General features: G+C 37.9%; 1 protein-coding gene and 1 non-coding gene across 3 annotated transcripts in view; one reads left to right on the top strand and one right to left on the bottom strand.

Moving 5' to 3' along the window:
- esr1 (estrogen receptor 1) overlaps positions 1–21,632 on the top strand; it is a 46,627-nt gene that overhangs the window by 15,013 nt on the left and 9,982 nt on the right. For both annotated transcript variants that reach the window (XM_088625384.1, XM_088625383.1), the window contains 4 exons: positions 3,304–3,500; positions 5,584–5,700; positions 11,287–11,613; positions 19,904–20,042. In XM_088625384.1, coding sequence (XP_088481510.1) covers positions 3,304–3,500; positions 5,584–5,700; positions 11,287–11,613; positions 19,904–20,042 — 780 coding nt within the window. The remainder of the gene's footprint in view (positions 1–3,303; positions 3,501–5,583; positions 5,701–11,286; positions 11,614–19,903; positions 20,043–21,632) is intronic.
- On the bottom strand, positions 12,312–12,476 carry LOC148674776 (U1 spliceosomal RNA). The gene has a single exon (XR_015935617.1). It is a non-coding gene; the product is annotated as a U1 spliceosomal RNA (small nuclear RNA).

The raw sequence follows: 21,632 nt of genomic DNA, 5'->3' as shown, positions 1-21,632 counted from the left end.
ACTTAATTCCTGTGATTATACTTATTTGAGGATTACAAAGAGTTCAGAGTGGCAAGAAATATTCTAAATCTTAATCTCACTGCATAGTGATGTGGTGGTGATCTGTGCTCCATAGGTCAACATGTTTGTGGCACCACAACAATTTAGTATAAACAGGAAGCACTGGCAATGATTTTTAACTTCGAACCAATTTATTTGCGTTTTTTTCACATCTCAGCTCACAGCTCTGAACCCTGTTACAGCCCACAGGGGGGAATGAGGCTTATCTGTTCTGCCCACCTTAAAGTCAATCATCTCTTAACATGACACTAGCACCACAGCCCTGTACTGGAGGCTTAGCTCTGATTGGAGGAGAGGTGCGTCCCTCACTCACAGTGGTTGCTATGTTCCACAAGCACTCTGGCCAACTAATCCCACACTCCCTTTGGCAGTAAACCCATTCTGATCACAGTCAGCTAGTCAGCTATGTCACTAGCAGTCAGCTAGTGACATGACCCAGGATTTGAACCCCTGATCACAGACCTCTACCTGCCCTTGGGTGGGCACCTTTACATGTTAAGCCACTCTGTAGGCCATAATTTCATTTTCATCTTTAAAAAAAAAATACAGAGTTTCTTTTAAAATTTTCCCATTCTGAAATTTTTGTGAGAAGAAAACATAATTAAACTATTAAATCTTTTAACTGAAATTCCATGCACATCTAATTTGCATTCAATTTTAACAACAAAGTAGAACATACATTCAATTTTCTGGCCTTCATGTTATCCAGCAAGCTAGTAAAGCTAGTAAAATATCCTGTGTAGGTAATAATCAGGATTTTATAAAACATAGTTCCGTTCTGTATTTTTTGAGGTGATCAGAAAGTTAGAATAGTTATTGACTGCATGTCAGTCCAATTTGATTACCTGCATGTCAAATAATCAAATTGCATAATATTGTGAGTTATTGTGAGCTTGGAAGAAAAAGTGCAAGTATAACACAGGGTGAGATCTCATGTACATATCAGTTTAGAAGCACTTTGAGGTCACTGACTGCAGGCTGTCTACAGGTGTGGCCTGGAATGCATCTCTTTTGTTGCCATCATTGTACCGAAGGTCTCCTGCTATACACGTGCTCCATTTCCGTTGTCACACTCAGCATTTGCCCAGCTGTGCAAGAGTGGTAAGGCCTTCTTGCCAATACAGACGTCTTTCTCTAGCCAGGGCTGTGAGTGGAGTCAGAGCAGAATGTGTGAGGTTGGCAGGGAAACGGAGACACTGGCTAAACCCAAGCAGCAACCCTAGTGTCTACAATAGTGTGTCAGTAGACCTATACTGAAATGTTGTAATGACTTCATAGGTATTAACTTCATAGGGGAGTATTACGCTTCTTGACTGCCTTCTCTTTTACACAATAGCGTTACTTGTGTCGAGTTACTGTAAAAGGCAGACTAATCCGGCAAGTAACTTGTCACTTTTCATATCTTTGACTATCTTTACACATCAAAGATCAGTTGCATTTTATATAGAATTCACTAGATATTTGTACTGGGTATTTTACAGAGCCTTTAAGTCTTTTAGTTTTTAAGGCTGGCTCTTAAGAAAAATGCAGCGCTAATGCATTTTGTGTAATACATTTACTAATGGATTTTCTTTTTGTGTGACAACCTCAGACTTGGATTTCACATGAAATTTTTTCCCAAGTGGTAATCACAGTCCCCACAGTTGAGAAAAACTTTATTTAGCAGGCAGTCTTTTCCTCTTCTGTTTCCTACAACATAACTCTCTTCACTACATATACAGTAGCTTTGTAGAATAATAATGAAAACATTTTATGAAAGAGATCCGTTACATTTATTGTTGATGTTTCAACAAAAAGTCCTCTCTCTTTACAAATGAATCTGTAAAACAGATTAAAAATATAATAGGGAGCATTATGTTCAGCATATGCTCTTTTGTAGTTAGGAATCTCTTTATTGCTGTAATTTATTTAAAACCCTCTCATTTGTTAGGCTTTCATAACGGTCTTGTCTTTTTTAGAATGAAGCCGAGCACCCCATTCAGCAGGGAATACTTTAAGCTTAAAGGTTCTGAATACTACGTGATGAGTCACTGTGTGTGTGATTGAAGGCTTCATTCTATTCAAGTGCTCAACTTCTTTCATAGCTTTTTTAATAAAGTCATTTAATGAAAAATGGAGTTCTGTCCAGCACACAAACAACACAAACCTTCTAGGATCTTGATGGGTTCCATCCCCACTCATCTTAAACTTTCTTGTCTAAATTGTTAGTGGATAATATGTGGAGTTTCAAAACTTTGGACATAATTTCTGTTATTAGGAAAATATACTGTATCTACGACCTCTTTCAAAACTAATGCTGTGGTGAATGAAGAAACATAAGTATTAATTTACACAATTTTAATTGAGAAGCACTTAAAGAGTGTTAGCATTTTCCCTGTTTAAAAAGCTACAGCACGTAATACGAATTAATTTTGTTTTGTAATTCCTCTCATATGGCGTCTGAGATAACTAACAAGACTTTGAAATAACAATTTCCAGTGTATGTTTTGGTCAGGATCTCAGTACAAAGTCATAATCTTTCATTCCTGAGATTTGTGGAAGTGCTGCTGACCTTGAAATCAGGAAAATACAACTAAAAACATAAATTGTATGCTCTGTTTTAATGCAATGTTGGCTATCTTTTTAATGAGGTTCATATCGTGAAAGAATGTAAAAACATTTTAAATAAAAACATGTGCATATTTTAAAGCTAACAGATATCTAACATTAAAACGAAAAATCTCTCAGTCACTTTCTTTCGCTATTTCATTAAGTACATTAAGCAAAACAAGTTTGTGTGATTTGTTTTAAAAGTTGTCATTTATACTACCGTATGTCAAACATTCAGGGACTTTCTTATGTACGTTTATATCCAAAATAAGTAAAACAGGAAAACAGTGGGGCTCAAAGATTTATCAAATCGTGTGGATTAATGAATACGGACAGCAATTCACTGTGAATTAATGGAATGTGAAAGACAAAATAAACACTAGAGTTCCTATCAAAATGTCTGTTACCAGTTGCAGATAAATGTATCTACTAATGAATACATTATGTATGTCTATTCCAGCTGCTCAGGGATTTACTTTCTTCTCTTCACAAATCAGGAATGCTGATTTGCTGATCCAAATGCTTTTAATTGACGGAGTTCCTCCTGGCAACAGATACTGCAGCCTTTCGTACTGAAGCCCCTGCTAACGTCCATGCACATCATTGCTGATAAAGACATAAACAATGAAATGCCTGTGATGTTGTGTTTTGCAGGTCTGGCATGGGAAACAGACATCAGGCGGTGAGGGAGCAGCTCTCTATTGTGGACAAAGGCAACTCTTCTGCTGGGGCCTTGGAGCCAAGCAAGGAAACCCGTTACTGTGCAGTGTGCAGTGACTATGCCTCTGGCTACCACTATGGAGTGTGGTCCTGTGAGGGCTGCAAAGCCTTCTTCAAAAGAAGTATCCAAGGTATCCCCCTTTTGAGTAACCGGGGACTCCTGCTTTTCTTTGTCTCTTTCTGTGACAGTCTATCTGCCTAACATCAGAGGGAGAAAATAAAAACTTTTAGCTTTCATATTAATAATTGGGGTCATTCTTTTTGAATGATTTCCCTTCACAAAGCTACACTTGAAATAAATTCAGAGTATGCTCCAGAGATTTCAGTGATACTTGTCCATAAAACCAGGGACAAACCCAAAGACAACAGCAAACAAACATTATTGATAAATTAAACAGAAGTGATACATTGAAAAGAAAATAGCCAAACTGTGTCTAACCTATAGACATTTATTTTAAAATGTAACAGGTACATTCTAAAATGACAGCATTTTATAATGTAACACTTGTAAAAGGTATAATTCTAACTAAATGTATCAGGGGGCTTCAGTAAAGAGACACAAGCTTAACACCATAAAACCCATCTATTCCAGTGGTGGGCAGTGATTTTGTTCACATGATTCATGCAATATTACATTTAAACAGATGAATATTATGTAAAACAGGTCATACAAACAACTGTCTGAAATGCTGCCAAGGGCCTGTCTACGTAACCTGTTATTGACGTTATTGTCAATTTGCTAGGATGAGACTGTCAGCTGTGGAGCCATTGGTGTAATTTCAGGGATATGGTTTTAAATGACCTTGACACAGGGAGGAGTGGTTATTGGACCCTGCGTGCTGTGCCAGTCCCATTGAGAAGCGTCTGCTGAATCATATAATAAGGCAATTTGGATGAAGCACCAGAGAATTTGCAACAGACAATTAGAACAGGACGTTTTGTGCAAAAAATGTGCCAGTCCAGGCTTTCTGAAAGACAAGAAAGGACATTGTGCCGTTCCACAACTATACTGGCTTTTTTTTGATAATGCATCATTTCTGTGCCTTTATCACATCAATAACAAAGTGATTTCCTGCTTTTTTCAAAAAGAAACTCCAGGTGACAAGATTTAAGAGTGGGTGTCTAGACTGGCTGTCGGGAGACAGCATGTTTTCCCTCCCTCTGAAACTTTTCTCATCATGCTGCTCTCCCTACAGCAGGACTGATTTTTTTCATCACATTTTGGGTTTAGGCAGCTGAATATTTCAGCAAATTGGTACCTCCAGTAAATCTCGATCTCAAACTGAAAAAAAAAAGTTTTCTAAATAGCAGGAATGAGGTTGATTCGATTTTATTTGACTCTGTGGTCCACTGTGATGCACCATTTTCATAGTCTGACTAGAACATTCTTGAACATTCTTGAACAAAGATCTTACAATCTGAAAATCAAACTACTGTACATATTGTGATGCGTTTGTACTAGTCATTCAAGTCATGAGAAAATTTGTCACGTGAAATAAACTAGAAGTATTGAACATTCTATTTTTTACACACAATAAAATTCCATAACTCAAATAGCATTAACAACATAACAACAGTCTAACATTCGCCATGGCAACATTGGTGTACACTGTCTTAAAAATATACTTGAGAAGTCTTTCCTTTTGTCAGTTTAACACTTGTTCCTATACAATATGTGCTATCATGGGGAAAATATTATAATGCATGTAAACTTAATTTCGGAGCCAAAGGAAATGTTAAATCATTATTTACATTATATAATATTATGTTATTACAAAAATTGGGCAAAACTTAGAACAGGAGATCTTTGTGAAGTGTGCCATTTGAAATTATGTAAAGCACATTCATTTTGTTATTCAAGAAACAAACTAGGATGGTATTTTTTAACACTGAAAGAGGACAAAAGAAGTTTCACAAAGCTTTATGAATCTGTTTTCTGTGCAGATTCAGCCATTTCACCATTTATGTCATCCCAGAACATACATATGTACTCCTCTTCAACAGCATTGATTTCACACTTTCACTGTGTATCCTCCTTCAAACCTCAGATTTGAGACACAAATACATGCATTCCATTGTTAGATACGATGTTTATGTTGTTTTTTTTTGCTAGAAAAAACATTTCCAGAGAACTGTGGTATTTAATAACCTTTATCCATATAACAGTTACAGATTTGTGAATGTACTTAAATTGTGACCATTCTTTACTTACAGGTCACAATGACTATATGTGCCCAGCAACAAACCAGTGCACCATTGATAAAAACAGGAGGAAGAGCTGCCAGGCATGCCGTCTGAGAAAATGTTATGAAGTGGGCATGATGAAAGGTGGTACGTACCTGGCAGATTGGGGGTAATCGGCACAGATTATTTATCACATTCAGCCACATCATTTCCTTGTGCTGTGTGTCTTGTGTCATGGTGTCCTTTAATTCGGTTTAAGTGAGGTGATGTCTGGATTGCAATTAGGAGAGGAAATTTCACAGCAAAGGCAGGAGTCTGTTACAACAGCAGAGACATAATGGGCTGTTCGAATCAAATCAGGAGATGACAATACCTCATCTTCAGGGGATCTTGCCACAAAGGCTGGAGTTTTATTCTATAAAATTCTCATGTAAATGGTGAGAATGGCATAGACGTGATGTTCTCTTGCTGATGAATGTCAGCCATTGTTTAGAGGAGTAAGTTATAAAAGACATATGAGCACAATTAGCTCGAAAACAAAAGGTTGTCCACTTTCTGCATAAAAACGCATGGTAAAGATAAATCTAGGAATGCCAAAAAAATCTATTAAAAACAGCCTTTTAAATCAGAATGCCCCGTACTGATTTTGTAATAGGAATAGTTTATAATATGTCTGTGTCCTGCCCCATTCTAGCCTATAAAGTGTAGACAACATCTTCAAACAATTAGCAATAAGAAAAAGGTAGCATAGTGGTGTTATAAATCTGGATTAAAACAACATGAATGTGAGATAAAAAACACAGGGGAGTGAGTAACTCTCGTTTTCTACCTTTTAAATATGTTGGCAGTACTACTGTTTCCTTTTTTTCCATGAACGGAGCTCAGGTTTAAATATTGTATAAAAACACAGTATGCAGAACTGACATTTTTCTGCACCATTGTTACTGAACTTACGGTACAGTATACTTTATCTTTTGAATTGAGGATAATATGTATTTACTGTAAAGGTACCTAAATATATTATTTTTTTAATAACATTTAAAATGGCATTTTTACATTTTAAAAAGCAGAGTTAAGAATTAACTCAAATGTCTACACTTATTGCTAGATTAAGAATAACACCTACGTTGCTTTGAATTTATTTTAATGCTTTCAACACTAGGGTAAAAGAAAATGTAAGAGGAAAGAAAGTTTCTCCTCAGAAAAAGATTCTATTAATGGCTATCACCTGATGATTTTCTTTCACAATAAAGTTTTCTTTAAAAGAGCCTTTCTTTGCTGCATTTTGTCAAGGCAATAAGTTAATTAGGGAAAATTGCAACACCATAAAGAGGACATAGGAAAGAAGGCTTAATGGAGTTAAAGAGTGCAAGGATGAGACAGAAGGTCATTGATGCCATTACTTTAGCTATTTTACCTTTTCTCAATGTCTTATTTAAATGGCTCATTTGTCCTCTCTACTGGCACATGTAAAAGTGTAATACAACACACTCCGTTGCTAAACATATAGAATTACGTGTCTTTTCATTTTGACTTTTAGAAATTTGATTGTGTTCAGTCAATGTGTTATGACCTATTACCAATTACACCTGAATGAGGGCAGTTCTGAAACTCGAAAATGAGTACATGGTCAATACCAGTTGCAAATCATATTTGAAATTTGAAGCTCTGAAAGCAAATATATTAATATGTCCCAAATAGAACCAGAAATCAATTAGCCTGAGATTAAGAACTCATCTGGAGTAAAAACCAGAAGACAGTGCTCTTCCAGTAACAGTGATGGGAATCTAGAGTACTGGTAATGTGTGTTATCCAGCCTTCCCATTTGAAATGTTAAATTTAAAGGAACATTTGTTAGCACTGTTTAATTGATTGAGTCCTTATTTTCATTTTAATCATGTAATACATGCATGTGTACTCACAAACACATTAGTTTTTCTGTCTTTGTGAGGACTTCCCATTGACTATTTTATTGTGATTTGCTGTTTTACACCAAAGTAAAACTCAATACAGGGTGAAAAAACACTTTTCTATTTTAAAAACATGACCAGGTACTTTCTTTCTTTCATGTGGCCCCATGTTGATAAGTAAACATACCACTCCCCAACACACATATATAAAAAATACAAAGCTCTAAAATACTGTCAGTCTATCATGTACTGAGAGCAAACACAGGGAGATTTTGGTTGCTAAGCAACCTGAAAACATTTCCTCATTTAGCTAAAGAACATAAAGTTCTGAAGCAATACATGTAGTACTGACGGAAACAAAAAAACGTAGCAGAACGTTTTTTCTCTTTTGCCATTAATTAATATTTTAATTAGCAAACATAATGTATCAATATTTTATTTCAGTGTCGCATTATGTAAATTACAATTTTATTTCATATTTCAAAATCAATTGAAAGAAGGTTTAGAGTTGTCAGATTATGAGCTATTTTATATTCAGGGAATCTGAATCAGGTTAAAATGATTTCAAGGAAACAACTTGTCCAAACATGATAATAAAGCCCATTACACCTTCCTAGCATGATATAATATTGTATATATAATCTCATATTACTAGACAAATTACCATATGGTTGCAGAATTGATAATCCATATAAATTAGTTTAAAATAGTCTGATGCGTCTATCTCTGTGTGCATGGAGCATTTAAAATTAGGTCTATTTTCTTCAAGTATGTTTACAAGAGCTTCATTTCCTCGTTCATTTTCCTCATTCATTTCCTCATTCAACATGAGATACATAATAGATAAGAATAAGAATGTATTCTTATATTCCACTAATTTATAGAAATGCTTTCCAATTGGAACACTTGCAGTGTCAGTGAATTTGTAGTAGCATTTGTTTTTAAAATTTTGTTCAGACATTGAGTAGTTCTATAGTGGAATATTATTTAATGATTCCTCATTAATTATTGAATGTGTCTCAAATTAGTTTTGATTTATTTTCTGTGAAATTAGTGCATGCAATTATTAATACACTGTGGCCATGCGATTTCTGCAATGTAGCACTGGTGTCAAAAAAAGGAAAGTGCAGTACCTGATCAATTTGCAGCTCCCTTTCTGACTGAGTTGGCTTTGGGCACCAAGCCAAAACCAAAGGAAATAGTTAATACCGTCTGTTATAACATCCAGCTTCTAAGGCACAATGCTCCCTACTTATCAGTAGAACTCACTGACGGGAAAAAGACTTTCTTCAGACCTCTGTAAAAATTGCAAATAACCAATTCATGAACATGTATCAAGATATAATTTAACATGGTCACAGTCCACATGCTATAGATAGATAGATGAGGGATATCTGCATCACAAAGATGCTGCTTTTAAGGGTGCTGGCTCTTAAAATCATCAGTATACAAGTACACTTTTTCAACTTTTCGAAATTCACGGTTCTTCTAAGTGTTTTTTAATAACTAATAATCAATTCGAGTTAATTAGGCAAAGGACCTCGTTAACTGTTTTGCATCCATTTATTAAATGTACAGATGTTTTTTGGGGTGGGGGGGGTGAAGGGTCACCCTTGAAAACAATGTGCACATTAAACGTTCAGTGTTTTCATTGCTTCTGCTGAAAGGTAAATGATTATCAAAATGAGAAATGGATTAAAGGGTAACTTGTGATACACTATGACCACGCAGCAGGTGTTACTGGCTCATGTGCAGCCATGCCTGGAGTGGTAAAGGACTGCTGATTGCTGAGGTCTTATTGTGGAAGTCAATAGGTTCAAGTCATCATTGCAGATACTGCTGATGTGCTCTTGATCAAGGTATTACAGTTCTCAGCATTCCAGGCATGGGATGGCCATCTCAGTAAATAAAAAAAAAATATTGAGCAGACATCATTTGTCTGAGTGTTTTTGTTGCTTCACTGTTATTTAAACAAAGGGCATAACCTAGTACTACCATAATAAGACTAATAACTACTACCAATTATTATTACTACTAATAATAACTACTTCCATCTTGGGTTCCAGCTCCTTTATTTGGAACCAAACCTTTAAAATGTTGCCGGCATCACCATGCGCTACAAGGAGACAACAAGAAGAACTTTCTACAAATTCATAAATAACATTAAAGGAACTCAAATCTTACACGCAACATGTACCATTTACATAATGAAAACCCATATTATTGCAATATTAATATTGTAATCAATAATATTGCAGAATAAGTATTATTTAAAGAAATGATTAATAACCTGTAAATATTAGAATATTGAGAGGAGACGATTGGTAATGATTCCTGTGGACACTTACAGTACATGTTCTTCTATATTCATTATTAAGCTTCACGGTTTAGTTTTCATTGCTTGTCATGTATTCTTTAACTAAGAGCGTGACTTAGTAAGTGTTCTGTTATATGGGAGCTATCCAGTCTCTTGCAGAGAGGCAAATGCTAGGCAGTACTGGTAGCAGATATTGACAGTTCTCTTCTGTGTCATGACACACACATGTATTACTACCATATGAAGATGCGTAAAACTACTTTCCATTATTTCCTTACATATTAAGGAAATATCACATATTACATATGTGACCATCTTGGTTCCGCGCAGGCTCATGCCCTCACAGCTCCACCCTGCCAGTTTGTCCCGCAACAACTGGGCGCGAACCCAGGTCTCCGGTGTAACTCAACAGGGAACCAGCCAAGTGAGCTAAAGGAGTCCTCCCTCAGTCCAGGTGGCTGAGGTCCCTGCTACGCACAGGGAGGGTGATGATGTCACCATGCCCAAACTAGCTCCGCTACACATACAGCAGCCATATCACCCTGCAACTCACAACTGGCACCCCACTGAAGCTAAGCAAGTGTGAGCTTGGCCAGTACCTGGTTTGGAGACATCATGGGAAAAACTAAGGTTGCTGCTGGAACAGGTATTAGTGAGGCCAGTAGGAGGTACTCACCCTGCTGCCTGTGTGGGTCCAAATACCCTGTAAAAACGGGCTGTCCTTTGGATTAGACGTAAAACTGAGGTCCTAACTCTCTGCAGTCATTAAAAATCCCAGGGTATTTCTTGAAAAGAGTAGGGGTGTTAAGCTGATGTCCTGGCCACATTTCCCATTGGCCTTTACCAAATCATGGCCTCCTAATAATCCCCATCTTTGAATTGGTTTTATCACTCTGTTCTCTTTCCCACTGATAGCTGGTGTGTGGTGAGTGTACTGGCGCACTATGGCTGCACATTGGTGGTGATGGAAGGGAGTCCCCATTACCTTTAAAGCGCTTTGAGTGGAGTGTGCAGAAAAGCGCTATATAAGTGTAAGGAATTAACCTTACACTAACCTAGATGACACTGGTTAGAGTCTGGGCTGTGTCAAGACTGCTTGTGTCCAAGCAGCAACACACAACAGCCCACGCACTGCTGGATTTGGCCAAGGGCTTGACTTGGTCAGTTCTTCCATGACCAGCAACAAAACATTGAGTCTGAGGACCTGAAAGTTTGCAGGGACATCAGCCTTCCTCCACTGGTTCTCTAAGGCTTGGATTAAGTAAACGAATGACCCCATCCCGCTAATGACAAAATTCCCCTACTTGCTCAGGTAGTTTTGCTTATTAGAGGCTTCTTCCTTCTGTCCTCCTTTCTACTGTAACCCATCTGGTACAAGTGTGGTAATCTGTTACAGGGAGAGAGTCAATGTGGGTTAAACCAGGATTTAAAGTTTGTAATTTTTCAGCAACAGGGGAAAAAAGTAACAATAATGTCACTATTGACTGTAGCGTCTGTTCCCGGCAGGAGTGCGGAAGGACCGCAGGGGCAGACACCTACAGAAAGTGAAGCGCAAGGGAGTGGAGCTGGAGGAGAAGGATTACAGGGACTGCAGCCCCCCTCAGAGGAGAACTTTGCTTTCCCTGGAGGCCCCGGATCTCAGGAAAAAGAACCCAGCCCTGAACCTGTCCGTGGACCAGGTCCTGCACTTCCTGATGAGCGCCGAGCCGCCGACACTGTGCTCCAAGCAAGAGCACACAAGGCCATACACGGAAGTCACCATGATGAGCCTGCTCACCAACCTGGCTGACAAGGAGCTAGTGCACATGATAGCGTGGGCAAAAAAAGTACCGGGTAAGAGCAAGCTCTTTCTCTCTCAAGCGGCTAGAAATTTAAATAGACTGGGCCATGACATTTTCAAATTCGATATTAGATCTATGGAATGTATTGTTTTCTGTCTCTTTGGTATATGATTAAGCAAAGCAAGTGTTAGGCGTTGAACCAGTCAGGTAAAATTCAAGATTCAAAATATAAATACAGGACTTACTGAGGTTTACCTTAAATAACTGGACCACAGCTAGGAGCCAAAATAAACAGACCACAGCAACTGTCAAAGCAAAAGCAATGCTTTACCAAACACAAACATTTCCACAAATATTCCTATTATACTGAACAATTAACTTTACCTTCATCACACCAGAATCTTGCTTTTTTTTTGAAGTAGCAATATCACCCTGCAGCTCACAACTAGTGACCCCTCTCCTGGTGGGAAAGCTGATAGATAAGATAAGATCACTTTATTGGCCATATACAATTTCTTGCATTGGGAATTTGTCTTTTCCCATACCTCATCTTGCTCTCCATGAGACACACAGACAGGGAGAAAAGCTGGGGGTCAGAATGCAGGGTCAGCCATTTATACGGTGCCCCTGGAGCAGTTGGGGTTAAGGGCCTTTCTCAGGGGCTCAATGGAGTAGGAGTCCTCTGTGGACCATGGGATACAAACCAGCAACCTTCCAGCCAGATCCACAGAGCCACCGCACCGCCCCGATCAGAAGAGAGCGCGAACGCAGTCCTCCTCTAGACGACAATTTTAAAGTCGAGATTCCCACATTGGGGGAATTCGCAGGGGTCAGCACAGCCAGTGTGCAATGGCTGAGCCTCCCCCAGGGCAAACCACCTGTGTGATTATGGTATCGCCCCTGCCAGGTAAGTGGTGGTCCCAGCAGGGAGCACTCATCCTATGGTCTGTGTAGGTCCTAATGTCCCAGTGTATCGATGAGGACAAAGTAAAAAAAAAATGCACCGCCCTTCAGATGAGCCATAAAACCAAGGTTGTGACTCTCCGAGGTCATTAAAATCCCTGGGCATTCCTTGACAAGACTGGGGGTTTTAACCCTGGCATATTGGCCAAAGTTTCCCTTGTTCTTTACCAATCAATGCCTCCTTATAATCCCCATCTATGAATTAGCATCATCACTTTGTTTTCCTCCATACTGATAGTTGATGTGTGGTGAGCGTACTGGATCAATGTGGGTACTACACATTGGCGGTAGTGGAGGGGAGTCCCCATTGCCTATAAAGAGCTTTGAGTTGAGTGTCCAGAAAAGCGCTATATAAGTGTAAGGATACTATTAGCTGTGTGCTCTCTTTATATGGTTTCTAATCAAGTACAGTATGTGCGCTATTGTGTGGCAAGAGATAAAAAAAATCAAAGTGAAAATAAATTCCTTATTCATTCCCATTTACAAAGGAAAATAATATCAATAAATTGTGAAAACCTATTCCATTAAACATTAGCACTATACGTGAGACTTCAGAAAAATAGATAACATTCGTCTTTAGTTTTGGACCTCTTTACATGTGGTGTAGAAGACTACCTGGCAATAAAACTTAATGTATATCCCTTACAATGTGCACTTGAAATTCTGTTAAAAGAATACAATTATGTGTGGTAGGCTGGAAATGGCCTTTCCTAAAATAATTACCCTTCAATTGGAGATTTACAAAACTAATCGCAACCTGCAATTGCAAATGACAGCAGCACCACAGCCTATTACTGTAAAGATGGTGAAATTTCACAGGGAACAAGTGCAGGGCTTACCGTGTATACACAATTCTTTTTTACTTTAAAAGAAGAATAGCCTTCACTTGAGTATATGATTAACAAGTCCCCTTTTCGAAAAAGCAAGAAGTATTAGAGGGGCTGTGATTTGAAAAGTCACTAACCTCTGAACAGGAAAGAATTACTGACTCACTGTTGCTAATCCAGTAGCAGGTCCACAGCACTGCACCATCACAGCAGGATTAAGATCAGTCCAAGTAAATGACAAAACTAAAAGCAACTGACTCAGAGAATAATTTACTGCTTTAGGCTGCAATCAAGCATGTAAGTTTTGAAACACTAAATTAACCACACTGGCCTACTAACTTGAAAACAGACATAACATTGTGTTCCCATTTTATGGTTCATAACCATTCCAGAGATTAATCTAGGCAACAATGATTTGCGATCTGACAAACTGTTACTCTATTACAGGGCTTTATTGATTTAAGTTCTTCAAAGTTATAAATGAAAAACAAAGTATATAACTATACATTTTCCAGAGCAGTCCATATAAGCCTGAAGTGTTATAAGAAGGCTAATAGCTTATTCATATTGTACATTTTCGAATTTGTAGTCATCTATTTTGTCACATACCAATTTAGTTTGTTTACAATTTGAGGCTGATAGAGTACCTTAGTGTGGGCTTTCATGAAAGGGTATAACCAAATAAGGATATATCACTTCATCAATGCTGCACAAAAGTCTCCTTCTGAGGTTTAAAATATGCCTTTTAAATTGAGGTCGAGGTCCGGGATTGATGGTAAAGAATCAACGGTGCAGATAATGAGTACAGAAGGATCAGGACACAGTGTAAATGTGACAGTGTACTTCTGAAGTATTTGTGTGCGTGCTGAATAATTGCTGCCTCCATCTGATATAAAGGCTTTTTTTATGTCTTGGGAACTCTAGGGTTGATTCCTCTGTTTTATTTTTAACCACGTATGATAAGAAACTCAGACATTCTTTGCTTTCTTCAACACGATGATTTATGTAGCAGATGCCAAAAACAGCTAAAAAGCCAAAGTGCACCATAGAGACATTTCTGCTCCTTTTTGGCCTCAACACAACACTGCATGGAACCACAGTGCTGTAAGGAAGGGGGTTCAAGAAAGGAAAAATGAGTAAATAGCATGAGCAGGAACAGTGCCCATCGTGAAAGATTGATATTCCCATCAGTCAAGAGTTGAAACTTGGAATCACAAATGAAGAGTTTACATCGTTTCAGTTGTGTCATCAATTACGGCCTGTTAATTCACATCCTTACATGAGTGTCCATGACTCTTTTACTGATATATGTATAAGTTTAATCTAGGATATTAATTTGGTTGCTTTTATACAAGATTTAGTCTAAGCCTTATCATAGTATGGCCGCAGTAATAAATATATAAATAATAATAATAATTGCTGACACTTATATAGTGCTTTTCTGGACACTCCACTCAAAGCGCTTTACAGGTAATGGGGACTCCCCTCCACCACCACCAATGTGCAGCATCCACCTGGATGATGCGACGGCAGCCATAGTGCGCCAGAACGCTCACCACACATCAGATATCAGTGGGGAGGAAAGCAGAGTAATGTAGCCAATTCATAGAGGGGGACTATTAGGAGGCCATGATTGGTAAGGGCCAATGGGAAATTTGGCCAGGACGCCAGGGTTACACCTCCTCCAGCAGCAACCTTAGTTAGTTTTTCCCAGGAGGTCTCCCATCTAGGTACTGACCAGGCTCACACCTGCTTAACTTCAGTGGGTTGCCAGTTGTGAGTTGCAGGGTGATATGGCTGCTGGATATACTCCCCTGCAAATGGTACTGACATTCAGGATTTAAGCTACTGGCAAACTATAATGAACATTACAAACCTTTTTTTCTTATTGCTGTTTAAGCCTTTAAAGGTGTTACATTTAACTTCTTTCCCTCATAAAAATGATAGTTTTGCTAAAACATTATTGAGTTTAAAATGTACGGTATTTACAGTACATAATTTGTCATTCAACAAAAAATCAGATCATTGATGGGGGTGAATATTTTTCTGAGGCACTGAATATTTTTGTAGTGTGCTGGACTTTAAAATTCCTGTTAATTCTTTTTGTGAGCAGTATATTTTCAATTGAGGAAAGGGACTATTTTGTTTATTTTTTTCTGTAGTTTAATGACTGACATCACAGAATACATAATGGTGAGAGTGAAGTACAAAAAGCAGTTAAATATGAAGATTTTAATTAGTCCTTAAACTGCACCAAAGAGTGCATCTCAATTTGGCAAGCTTTGAAAAACAGAATTTATTGTCTTCTGTTGTTTGTAAAAGGTGATTACTGCTCATTAGCACTGGAGAAGGTTAAAAGATAGAAGTGTCATTTAAAATTTAAATGTACAAAAAAAATCTCAGACTTCTGTTTCCTAAAGCTTTTCCCAACAGGGTACAATTTGCTTTAAGCTGTAAATGTGAATGAAGTGAGAGCTCATTTGTGGAAATATAAACTAAAGCACTTTGATGCTTGTTTGAAATCTTAATTACTGCTTCCTAGACACCAAGTTTTCATTTGATGTTTTTTGTGATTGTCATTTTTACAACAGATAGCACCTCTGTATTTTGTATTTTATTTTAACCACCATGGCACTTAAAGTGTTTTACTTAAACAACAGTTGAAAAAGCAGACATAGCATAGGCCATGTGCTGTACAGTATATAATTCATGTGTTATGCATATTCTAATGTTTAGAGAAGCACAATATCCTGGTTGTCTGGCCTTGGGTGGCTTAACCACTGCAGCAGTCAAGAGTGGCCATCAGCTGGAGATCACACTGTCTTTTATTAGGTCTGTCAGGGACAAAATGGCATTTGTTGGTGACTAAAACACTCCACCACTCTCTCTACCTCCATCTTGCACTCTGAAGTTGTCAGTGTGCTCCTTCTGAGTGGGCTTCTGAGCATGCAGGTCATTTGCACTCAGACGGAAAGCTATAGCTTTTTTTGCTAATGTTCAGTTCATACCTTCTTGGAATTTTTCATGCTGTAGCCACTGCAATGAACTTAATGTAGATGGATCAGATTGATGTGACAGTCCTGGGGTGATGGGGTGAGTTCCCAACTATGAGTCAGTGGGAGACCCCTGTGTCCTCTGCCTAGTTCTTAATCACAGGCTAATGGATTTCACTTTTCTCTTTCTGGCATATTTCAAATTTTGCTTTCAATTCCTAAAAGGTCAAAGGGTATTTCCAATCAACTAATAATACCAAAACATTTGTACAAGTTTCTGAGTTTCCAAACTGTGCTTATTCTGGTCCCTTGCCTGGAATGTACTGTACCTTCTATTAAAACATTGTCTTTCCCACCTGTGTCTGTTCATCACATATTAAGAGTGGTTTAGTAAAAAATAATAGTAAGCAAGATTAATATAATTTGCTTAAAGTTCTGTATATTGAAGCTGTTGAAAACGGCAACCTTCAGATTGGATGCTTTGAAACTCAGGACTGAGTGCAGAAACAAAGTTTCTTGTTTTCATTGACAGAAAGTTAACTTAAGGGCTAAACAGGAAAGCAGATCAACTAAACACATAAAATAGCACTGAAATAGTCTGCCTGTACCAGGGCTGGAAAGATTACCTCAGTGAGCTGTTTTCCTAGTTTGTCTGAACTAGCATGCTGTCTGTTGAAGCAGAAGGTCTCACTCTCTTAGTAATGTCCCTCATAAACAGGCCATTTTCAGTCATTCCAATAGCAACCGACTGATGTGCATTACACAAGCGGAACATGGCCATATTTTTTGTTGCTCTTGCATTAATTAGAATGGCAGATTCTTAATCAACTCATTTAGGCAGATTGAACTAATTTCAGCCACCTATCACTGAACACCTGGCGGTTTTATAAAATCACGTGACAGGAGCTCAATGTTTTATCCCAAGAGACCAATACTGCTCAAACTGTCAACAACCATATCGGCTAAATGTTTAAAATGTACATAACATTACTTATGTATCCAATTAGCGACTGAAGTAAAACACGAGTGTTTTCATTGTGCATCAGTTTATCTTTGTAATTTATGTTTTATTCAATCCTCCATGGAACAATGCAGTGTAGACATAGTATTTAAATTTTTAAGAAATTAAACGAAAGAATATTTTAAAAACAGGATTTTTTAAGACATGAATGTTTGCTTTGGGAGCCATGTCACTAGTAATGGTGCTAGTAGAAATATCAGTTTTATGCTTGTATTTTTTGCTATATGAATATGACCTTAAGTGATGCATGTTTGGTCTACCAACACATAATACTCAAAATACATAGAACAAATAGAGAAAACTGTTAAATCATCAATGCCGAGTGTTCTTGTCCAGTTATCCTTTGTTATTTGACTTGAAGGTAAATTATGATAAATAGACAACAGAGGAACTAAAACAAGCATGCAGAAATTTCTTCTGCTTCATCACTTATTCATATCATTTGATCCACTTAACTTTTAAACTCACTACACATTATTGTGTTTTTTAACAGCTGTTAATCAATCATCGCCTGTGTTGTGGGTCAGTGCAATCTGGACATGCACTACATTGTTGAAGGATACGTATGCTGGAGAGGTGCTGGATGAGCTTTGATGCAAAACTCAATACAGGCTATTCCTCTCAAAAGACTTTGTGTAGCTACCGAATTCCTGCTTTTCACATTTTCATCTTGTCGAAAAAATCATACACATTCATTTCATAGTGATGTTAGCAGAAAGGACAGTGCTTTCTGTCCTACTGTCAAAAAAGGAAGTAGGTTTGTAGGGATCAGTCCAGGTATAGCAAATAGCCTGTTGTTTGTCAGATTAAAAAGACAAAAAGACTGACATAAACAATTGGATGCATCATGCCCAAAACTCAAGTCTTCAGCACAGAATTTACAGTGGGTGACATGCAGCAAATATGACCCAATATCATATAATTGTAATCTCTGCTGGAGATCGGGCCCATGCTGTAAGAAAAGTGAGTTTGAGTAGAATGAGAAACAAGCAAAAGCTAGTGAACAGTGTGGAGAAGTGGCTAGGGTTTGGAATGACACATAACTAGAAGTTGTAGGTTCAAATCTCTTGTTGCGCACTGATGCTGAACCCTTGAGAAAAGTTCTTCATTCAGCATGCTACTGTACATTGAAATACCCATTTGTGTAAATATGTACAAACGAAATGTCACATCTCATAAATGAATCGATGTTGGGTCTGGTCAGTGGGTGGGATAAAACACCTCAAAGGAAATCACCTTGTAAATGGTTTTTAGTGGACTAGAAGATGACACTGTTTACTCTGGACTAGAATTTCCAATCCAATGTCCCAGTATGGTTTTGAACTGCACTGTAGGAAGCGAGATGTTAATGTGACTGGTCATTAAAGATCAGATGGCACTGTTCATAAGAGTAGGTGTGATACCCCAGAGTCATGACTAACTTATATTTTGGTCTTGTTCAGTCTGGTCTGCCTAATTCAATATGTGAAGTAATTTTCTCCCTTTTCCACCTGATCTGCTGTGCAGTGGGGCTGCTGGCACATACTGTATGTGATGCTTGCTGGACTAATTTGTCTCCCATATATAAAGCACAGGATACATTAAGATGAAAAGTGAATTGAAAAACCAAAGCATTGTTGTTAATTAAGTATAAGCCACTCTGGATCAATGGGGCAGAATAGTAAATTAATAATAATTAATAACAAACTGGACATTATAGGGCAGAATGGTACCATTTTGTTGCAATTGTTATGAACTGTATAGTTTACCACAGATCTCACACACCAGATATCAGTGGTGAGGAGAGCAGAGTAATGTAGCCAATTCATAGAGGGGGACTATTAGGAGGCCATGATTGGTAAGGGCCAATGGGAAATTTGGCCAGGACACCGGGGTTACACCCCTTCTCTTTTCGAGAAATGCCCTGGGATTTTTAATGACTACAGAGAGTCAGGACCTCAGTTTTACGTCTCATCTGAAGGACGGCACCTGTTTTTACAGTATAGTGTCCCTGTCACTATACTGGGGCATTAGGACCTACATGGACCGCAGGGTGAGTGCCCCCTGCTGGCCCCCACTAACACCTCTTCCAGCAGCAACCTTAGTTTTTCCCAGGAGGTCTCCCATCCAGGTACTGACCAGGCTTACACCTGCTTAGCTTCAGTGGGTTACCAGCTGTGAGTTGCAGGGTGATATGGCTGCTGTGTTGTAGTCAGATTTTTTTGCTATTTGTTTGTAATCTAATGCTTCTGTTTCCAATTAAATTTGGAGTGATCATCAGAGCTCCTCGAAAAAGTGTGGGGTCCTCCAGTCTTCTAAACATTTAAATGTAAACATAAATAGTTTTCTATCTGAATTAAAATAAAATATCTCAATCATTTTTCACCATCACACAGGTACGTTCAAGCCTTTGAGATACACTGCACTGTCCTTACATTAATTATGTATTATAATTTTTCTTCATCATTTTTCTTAGAAACCTTTGCTTTCTGATTATAGTTTAATCGTTGTCTTTGAGAATGAAATCATTTCTATGAGCTCTGCCTGTTTTGTCCCCAGGGTTTCTGGATTTATCTCTTCATGACCAAGTGCAGCTGCTGGAGAGCTCCTGGTTAGAGGTGTTAATGATTGGACTCATCTGGCGCTCAATGGAGTCTCCCGGGAAACTCATTTTTGCTCCTGACCTGATTCTGGACAGGTTGGTAAAACCTTTCTACTAAAAGTACAAAAATCCATTTTATCTCAGACTTATATCTTAGCAACATGTCTTGACAATATTTGACAATTTTGATGACAAGAACTCAGAGGGGGAATACACCTGCTCATTATATGTGTGGATGAACAAGCCATTCCAGTCTGTGACACTGGACAGGTTGCATACTGTATGGCCACTCAACTGTTTATAAACCAAATTCAGTTACATTGCTCTGGGAGCCAGGATTACTTTGAATTATGACATTTCTAACTGTACATCCCATTTGTGAAACAGAAACCCATGAAGTAATATATAGGTATATTAAAGACTCTCTTCATGAAATATAGTTCTGCTTCTTAATTATTGATCTAATTTTGAATATTTGGGTTATCATTCATGAAATCATAAAAAATATGCAACTTAGCCTTCAGAGTAATGAATCTGACTCTATGAATATTGAAAACTTTTTAAAACCAGAAGTAATCACAAGAACTTTCAATGCCCAGTAGTTAACAATGTGAACAATGCAGCAGTAGAAGAAACAAGTAAAGGTTTATTCCATGCTGAAAAGAGAAGAAAGGAAACACAACGTTTTGGCTGTGGAGCCTTCTTCGGGTGTGAAGTCGCAGGAACATTTTTGTATGTCTGTATATATTTATTTGTTTAGTTAAACAGGGGTTTGGAGAATTGATTGGATGTACGTAGAGCTGTTCTGACAGTGCATTGTCAGCCTTTACTTCTTCTTTGTTACACAAGTCTAGTCCTGATCATTTCCAGCAGTCTATTCTTTACTCAGCTGTTGCAATGCCTTATTTGCTGTTCCTTGACTGATGCCAGGAAAGAAACGGCATACCTTTATTTAATCTCAATTCTGCATTTAACTGTTTGTCCTTAAATGATTGCCGCACAGTGCTGCTAAGAAATAATACAGGGAATCAACAGAGTAATGTTATTTCCAAATTGTGAAATATGAAAATATGACAGAAAAATATCAAAGACGTTTTTAGACATCCTTGTCATGTTTTGTACTTTTAATCAAACTGTGAAGTTTCAGGATGATTAGGTAATGCAAACAATCCTTTATAAAAAAAGTAATGGTGCACTCATACACTTGTGCAATGAAATAAATATCTTTGTTTGGACTAATAATTCATTTCCCAAACAGACAACAAGATAATTGATTTTTTGTTCTTATGTACAACTGAATAGCCATTTACATCTCAGTATACTGACCTCTGATATCATAATGTTACAAGGCCAACTACTGTGTATCTGGATAAACACCTGAGCTCTACTGTTGGATAGAAAATAGGAGATGAGACCAAACCAGGCACTAGTGGGGTGATTTGATTTTGCCAGTGCCTTATATCATTCTAACACCGTCTCACCATTGTCTTAAACTTCTGAGATATGGCTCCCAAGGCTTGATTAAAATAAGTGAGACAAAAAGTCCCACTAATAAGTCAAAAGATATTTGTTGAACTGTAATTGTCCTCAAATAAGCATCACTCCAGCTCTTTTCCTTTCTTCCTTAGCCAAACTGGCATCCTGTTATTGTGTCTAAAACTAAAAAAAATAAAACCTGAGGCGCTT

The sequence above is a fragment of the Lepisosteus platostomus genome, chromosome 3, assembly GCF_059453375.1.
Source record: "Lepisosteus platostomus isolate fLepPlt1 chromosome 3, fLepPlt1.hap1, whole genome shotgun sequence".
NCBI lineage: Eukaryota > Metazoa > Chordata > Actinopteri > Semionotiformes > Lepisosteidae > Lepisosteus > Lepisosteus platostomus.
The sequence above is the reverse complement of the archived record's forward strand: the minus strand, read 5'-3'. Positions and strand labels throughout refer to the sequence as shown.